Source organism: Camelina sativa, chromosome 20, assembly GCF_030686135.1.
Source record: "Camelina sativa cultivar CO46 ecotype springtype chromosome 20, ASM3068613v1".
Taxonomy (NCBI): domain Eukaryota; kingdom Viridiplantae; phylum Streptophyta; class Magnoliopsida; order Brassicales; family Brassicaceae; genus Camelina; species Camelina sativa.
The window spans coordinates 16,873,035-16,880,257 of NC_141899.1; the positions used below are offsets into that span (position 1 = coordinate 16,873,035).

Sequence of the window (7,223 nt, forward strand, 5' to 3'; positions counted from 1 at the left end):
CTTGTGCGTCACATGGTCCATCCAAAAACCAAAACAAATGAACCTGTAGAAGAAAAAGTAATCTACCTTGAAAAGAGAATCGCTCAGAAGAGAGATCAATCAAAGAATGAGATTTTAGCGTGAACAAAACGAGCAACACTGTTTGTTGTGTAGTGTGCTGACCAATATAGGCCCAAAACTGACTCTTGGTTTTTTTTTTTTAAGTAGGCCCAGAACAGACTCTTAGTTTTTTTTAAGTAGGCGCAAAACTGACTTTTGGTTTTTTTTTTTGTGACTCTGGTTTTTTGCTCGCAAAAAAATCCACTTGGTATTTAAAGTCAAAAAGTTTAACCTGTACTGACCTCTTTAACTAATCGCATGGTCCGCATGCGACTCCATTGGTTTGGTTTTGACTTTTGACCTTTACATGAGAACAGAATCAAACAAGAAAAACTTAAAGTTTGCGGAGAATGATATTTTTTTGGCGATGCAAGTAATAGAATCTATATATGTAAAATTGGTTTTTTTCTCTTCTCATTCCTCCACCTCATCACTTCTTATTTTCAATTTTAACAAATGAATCCACATCATCAAAGTAAAATAAAATCTAAAGTTAATGCATCAATTAATTCACTCGTTTTTATAATATTTTTATTATTATTAAGAACGAATAATTTAAACTAAATATAAACCAAAAACTAAATGAAAAAAATACAACCAATAATAATATCAAAATAAAATATGAATAGACATTACATAATATAGAATTAGATATTTATATCATAACATATAATAATTGAGTAAATATTTGTAAAAGACTAGAAATAGGAAAAAAAAAACTAAGGCTATTATATATTTAATATAACAAAAATTACTTTCAAGAGTTACAGTTGTATAAAGATAAAGAAAATAAGTGTCTTTAAAAAAAACACACAAAAATAGGACGTAAAGAAGTTCTGGACTCATGAATATCATCCTCCAGAATTTGTAATCTCTCATATTCCCCAAACCATCTTCAAGGTTTACCGTCACATAATAAACCTACGCAATGATAATATATGGTTCTATAAATCAAATTGAAATAAATCAAAGAGTCAAACTCCATCTTGATCATTCAGCACCAAACGATCAAATACATGCCGAATGAACGGAGAATATAATCTTTCCAATTGACAATTTGAGATAGAGATAAGTGAGAGGTGAAGGAGGAAGAAGTAGATTAGAGAGTTGAAGTTGGGGTGGTGTAGAAATTAGGTTTCTCACAATGAATTTGTTTGAAGGGGGAAACAAATTTAATAAAGAACTCTCTCTCAAAATCGGATTAAATCTGGAAAGGAAAAGGGAATTGAAATCTCTTGGGAAACAAGTTACGATTTTACTCAAGAGCTATGAAAAACTAATGTTATTGTATTAATTGATGGATGCCTTACAAGGAGGGGGATACCCCTCTATTTATATGCTGGCCTAGATTACAAAATATATCTACTTTCTTAATGATTTAAATTGAAATTAGGAAAATTTATTTTTCTGATGTCAGGTCGGTCTCGCAAGACGACCTGGAAGTCGGCTGATTGCTCTTGTTGGGCCGGTCGACTTCATCAGGCCCTCACTCGAAGGCCCATCTCGCTGTTCTAAGCGAATTCCCAATTTACCTAACCGGTTTGCCTTTGGCTTAGATCGGTATGTCGGGGGTTTTGAAGAGTATTTTATACTAAATGTATAAAACTTTACTTCAAATGTGAACTGGAAGAATCACTTGGAGCAATTCTATATGTGAATTGGAAGAATCACTTGTTCCACATAAAACGTAGTCGGTAGTACTAAATCTAGCATAGTATGCATATACACAAGGCAAGTCCAAGATCCTTACCAAGACCTGCCTAAACAGCCATTTTCAAATTCTAGCTTATATATATCTTATCATCTTATCTAAGATTTTGTACAAAAATGTGAAATGTAAAATGAAAAAACAGTGACGAAGGAGACAAGGATGGCCTTTTATCTTCCTTGCATGGATTATCTTAGAAATATAGGTTTTGCAACTCCAATTCTTCGTCTTCACAAGATGAAACAAAACTTGGAAAAGTTCCCTTTATGTCCCTACAGTTTTTACCAAGAATTGTATATGATCAATCATTTTGATTTTCATCAAATAGGTCGGTTTGGTTCAACGTTGGTCATGATCGTTGAAACATATGAGATTAGACTCTTAACCATTATAAATTAGTAAGAGTTAATATAAACTCACTTTAGATATGGCAAAGTCATGTTCTTGATGAGCGACGGATTCAAGGATACAAAATCTGTCCATTCATCTATATCAATTCTTCCGTCGTTTTTACTGTCTGCTTGAACAAAAGCCTGCAAAACATATACCACCATTTCCTTATAGATTATTTATCATTCAAGATTATATTTTTCAATATTATATTTAGAATCTAAGATGATTATAAACATATTTGCAACGGTGTGGAAGTGATGGGTTACCTTATCCACCATTACTTCGATCATATCTTCGGAAACAACTAGCTCAGATTCATGAAGTAGCGCAATAACCATCTCTTTCAACTAAACAAAACACAATTTTGGTCATTATGGTATACATGTTAGATCAAGACGACACACAAAGTTAGTATGGGGTCAAAACTGTTTAAGCTGGCGGGTACCGAAAAATAAATGGACTCACTTCTTCTCGCTCGATGAATCCAGTTTGTCGTAAATCGTATAATTTAAAAGCAACTGAAAATTCATGATAAAATTCAGTTTCAGATAACTTAATAAGAAAATAATAGAGTACTTAAAACATAGAATGAATGTGAAGAACTATTCTTGGGGTTAGAAGAATTACATTTGATTTTTTCATGGACCGGTGCGCTTGGATGAAAAACACCTAAAGACCGGACAAATTCCCCGAACTCGATCACTCCATTTCGCTTCACATCAAATACATCAAATATCTGCGTATATATAACATATTGTAAAACAGAACTTTATATAAAATATACACATATGTTTTCTATAGTCTAGGTAGATAAATAACGTAATGTACAACATACCCGATCAGCGAAGAGATTCCTCCGGTTCCTATTTCTGAACAAAGCCAGCTGAAACTCTTCCTGCAACATCACACTTTTAAACTTTAATTAAGCCATATAGATTGCCTAATTGCAGTTTATGTATGATCACTTTTAGAACGAAAGAATAATTAAACCTTATGAATAAGACCGTCATCGATAATTGAGCTGCTTAGCTTCTTGAACAGTTCATACAAAGCTTCCACTTCTGCTACCGTAACTATTGTCCCTCCCAATATTAAAAGTAAAATACAATTAGAGTTTTGTTTTTCCAAATTCTAGAACACTTTTTATAACATTTTTGAAATTATGATACTAAGAAGCTTTAAAGATTAAAAAAACTGACATGGTGTAACGGAGGCAAGAAGGTCGGGATCCTCATATCCCGGCGGGCGCATTGCATTCTTCTTCTTCTTCTTCGAGACAGAGCAGCCCATACAACCACACCTTCCTTCTCTCAACTGTTAGTATAGTAGTCTTTGCTTTTCTCACTCTACAGCCACACATAAATAATCGATATAGTTATACTTTCATTTTCGCTGGTTCTTCTACCAAAAAAAAAAAAAACAAAAACAAAAAGTCCAAGAACAAACCAATTAAAACTGAGTGCAATTAACTATAGTGTAAATGGCTTATTTTGCCACGTTATTGACTTTTCTTGGCAGACTCTACACGAATTGGTTCTTTTTTTTTTTTTTTTTTTTTTTTTTTGACAAACTCAACACGAGGTTACCGTTCGTAACGAAATTCAGAATTTACGTCGAAAACGAAATAAAGAATATATCACGGGGTTTACATGTACACGCCATAGTAAACACTAGCGTATGCCCAAGTTTATGTATGTCTGTGTATATGTATTATTAGAATATCATTAAAACCATCGTGAATTCGTGATAATCTCTAGCAGAATTTATCAAATCTGAAAACTTTTTAGAGTCTGACAAAAAAAACTGATATTTAAAGGTTTGATAAAGACGTTTGTGCAAATTTATTTTAGTAATATACAAAAGAAGTCGACGGCTATATACGGACGATTATGTCATTGGTTTATAGTTTAAAAAGTAATAAAATGCACAAGATGTAGTTGGCCAAGTTACCCATTATAATAAAGATAGTTGTACTGTAGCTTTCACAACAGCTACATTAGGCTCTCCCCATACATTATTCATTCACCGAAATAGCCAAAAACTAGAACGAAAACAGCCTTTGCCTTGTTTAATCTATAATTTAGTAATGATTCAAATAAACAAAATGATAACCAAAAGTCATATAACTATATAAGTCGTAGAAGATGCTAGGCAACTCGCCGTAATAGCCAAGATAATCAATGACGTATGTCTAAGGTGTACAGATAAGAGAGAGATTTGTTTAGTCCTACTTATTATATTCCTAATAACAGAGATAACTTATCAAAGTCTACTATGATATATGTATATGTATAGATAACGCATAAATCCAAATACCGGATCAAATCTTAATCGATGTTGCTCCACGTATACGTGTGCATGAATCAGTCAATGTTGTTCTAGTAAATAGCTATTTTTTAAATAAATCTGCACCTATATTTGTCCAACACGATCACAAGAACACATTCAAGCGACCAAAAGCGTTTAAAGATCTCTAGAGGTAGCAAAATGGATTTTTGACGAATATGAATAGAGAAGAGTTCCAATCTGAGCGGACCCCGTTTATGCAATAATACAAAGTGATACTTTATTGAAAATCACGAGTATGAGACAACTTTTTGTTGCTTTATTCAATAATTGTAGGAAATTGTATGCGTTTCATCAAAATGTTAAAACGAAAGTGGCTTAGAGCCTTGTTTTAAAAATCGCTAGGTCATCCTTACCGTTTCGATTAATGACTAATTCACACCTATCATTGATTATCTAATTATACTTATGTAATTTGATTATAATCCGTCTACTCCGAATACTTCCCACTTGATGAATATACTAATTAGTTTTGGAGCCAAATATAGATCAACCTTTTTTCTGTTATTGAGACATTTAAATTAAGAATTTGTGATGTTTTACAATAACCAATGCACAAATTTTTAATAAAAATCATAAAATTTTATTTTAAAATTATGTTTTTATGTGTTTACCGTAATATTAAAGATAATACTATAGTTTTATATTTTATTTGATTTTTTCTTTTAACGTAAATAGAATTATATATATATTTAGTCTTATATATATATTTAATTAATTATATAAAATAATCTTAAAACTGGTTCCCGATTAATCCCTATTTAATCTTCGATTTTCTTGCTATGCGCTAGGCCTACCTCAACCACCCGACTAAAACAGAGGTTTAGAGTATATTTATGATTTTTTTTTCTTTTTAAAGTATATTTATGATTTTTTTTTCTTTTTAGAGTAGATTTATGATTTATCCAAGTGAAGTCGTTTTTTTTATATATAACCATATACACAAAAGCCGGTCCGCGATCCATATGCAAGCAAAGCTTGGACCTGGAACCTCAAATCTAGTAATTATTTTCAAGGCTAAAATAACAAAAGAACCATCCATTAGTAACATACAGTATATAACTATATATGCCTAAATGGAGGTGGTGGTGTAGACTGTAGACTGTGTAAGAGATTTTCTATCACAATTTTTTTAATGTAAATAATTAATTAAAAAGAAAAAATTCGGACAATTTTGTGGGCCAAATTTTGTTTTCCTTGCTGTGGAGCCACCAAATGATCATGACCGGTTTTCATCTCGTTGTTTACAAAAAGGTTCAAGATTTTATTGCTTAAACCAAACCGGCCATGCAACAAAAAAAATGACATTTGGGGATTAATTAATTATAGGATTCTCAAGTATTTTAAATAGTCAATGATAAACAACTTGCAACTTGCAAGTATTGACTTGAAAACCAATTTTGTCATCTCCTTAACTCCTTTGACCGTAAAACACAAAAGTGTTTATCAAATCCCAAACGCAAAACTCAAAGCATGTTAAAATGGCAAAAATCTTCCGACTAGTTTTATACACCCACCCACCAAAGCTAATAAGAAGATATCCTGTGGTACAAAAGCTTGACCGCATAGTTCTACCCTCTTTAAAATGATTGTACTAACTAAACCGAATATGATCCCAATTTGGTAATCTGAAACGAACTGAAACCAAAATAAAACCACTTCCATTTGGAATATAAATGGAAACTAGACACTCAATATAGCCGGTTTGGTTTGGTTGTTTTTTAAATAAAAAAAACATTTAACCGAATTACGCTAAATCTTGTAAGTTGTTGTAACTAGATTCCTTAAGAACAGGACATATTTTGAACCTTTTATTGAAGAAAAACTCAAGAGGGGATAATCTTTTATTATGTCACCAAACAAAAAGCCATTGGAAAGATAAGAAAGATTGTCCCAGCAATTTGGCAAGATATAGCAAGAAAGCTGCATTTGGGCAGAGGGTGGGGATCGAAGAAACAAAGATAAAAATAGAATAAATAAAAAAAAAGCAGGACTAACCTGAGAAATGTGTGAATCTCTCGGTCTCTGTCTCTGTTCTTGATTGTATACGCCTCTTCACTTCTCTCAAATCTTGAATAATAATAATAATAGTTATGTGTGTGGGGGTAGGAAGGATGATGAAATTGAAAAGGGGCAAAATGAGAGCTTATTAAATAGAGAAGACGAGCTTCCCAACATCGGTTTGGTTTTGTGTCCATCCATGCGCTGATACGCAGATGGATCGCGATGTTATGTCGGTTTCTCTATATTTTGTTTTTTTAGTAATTTTTTTTTCTATAACTAGTATAGTATAATGTTGTTATTGTTGTAGTACGAATATAAATTATTGTTGTTGTGAATTATAAATTATTGTTTCCTCAACCTTTCCGTTTATGACAAAAAATTTAACTATTTTTGAAGCCCCACGAGTCCTCCTTACCACACTTTTTATTTTCTTATTGACAGATAATCAGATGACAGAAACAATTTTCTTATTTTACAGAAACAATTTTTTTTATAACATAAACAGAAATGTTGTTATTTTAAAATATGTCATCTGAAGTTTTAATAATTTTCTGAAGCACCATATTGTTATTATATTGTTATTATATATTGTTATTATAATATACTAGATGAGGAGCCGCCCGATGTGCGGGCTTAAAATTTAATAAATTATATTAAAATTTGTTGTACGTTA

At 31.9% G+C, this 7,223-nt stretch overlaps 1 protein-coding gene across 2 annotated transcripts; it reads right to left on the reverse strand.

Annotated features, from left to right (window-relative positions):
• Positions 1–1,773: 1,773 nt before the first annotated feature.
• On the reverse strand, positions 1,774–6,887 carry LOC104770815 (calcineurin B-like protein 4). 2 transcript variants are annotated; one of them, XM_010495269.3, is made up of 9 exons: positions 6,545–6,887; positions 3,400–3,546; positions 3,191–3,273; positions 3,036–3,095; positions 2,828–2,936; positions 2,666–2,718; positions 2,467–2,547; positions 2,228–2,340; positions 1,774–2,079 (listed from the first exon to the last, which is right to left on the reverse strand). In XM_010495269.3, exons 2-9 carry the CDS (start codon positions 3,488–3,490, stop codon positions 2,001–2,003), a joined length of 669 nt encoding a protein of 222 aa, XP_010493571.1. In that variant the 5' UTR covers positions 3,491–3,546; positions 6,545–6,887; the 3' UTR covers positions 1,774–2,000. The 2 variants fall into 2 exon arrangements, with proteins under 2 accessions (XP_010493571.1, XP_087362332.1); XM_087506206.1 differs by having other exon boundaries at positions 3,036–3,108; positions 6,545–6,826.
• Between the last annotated feature and the right edge of the window lie 336 nt (positions 6,888–7,223).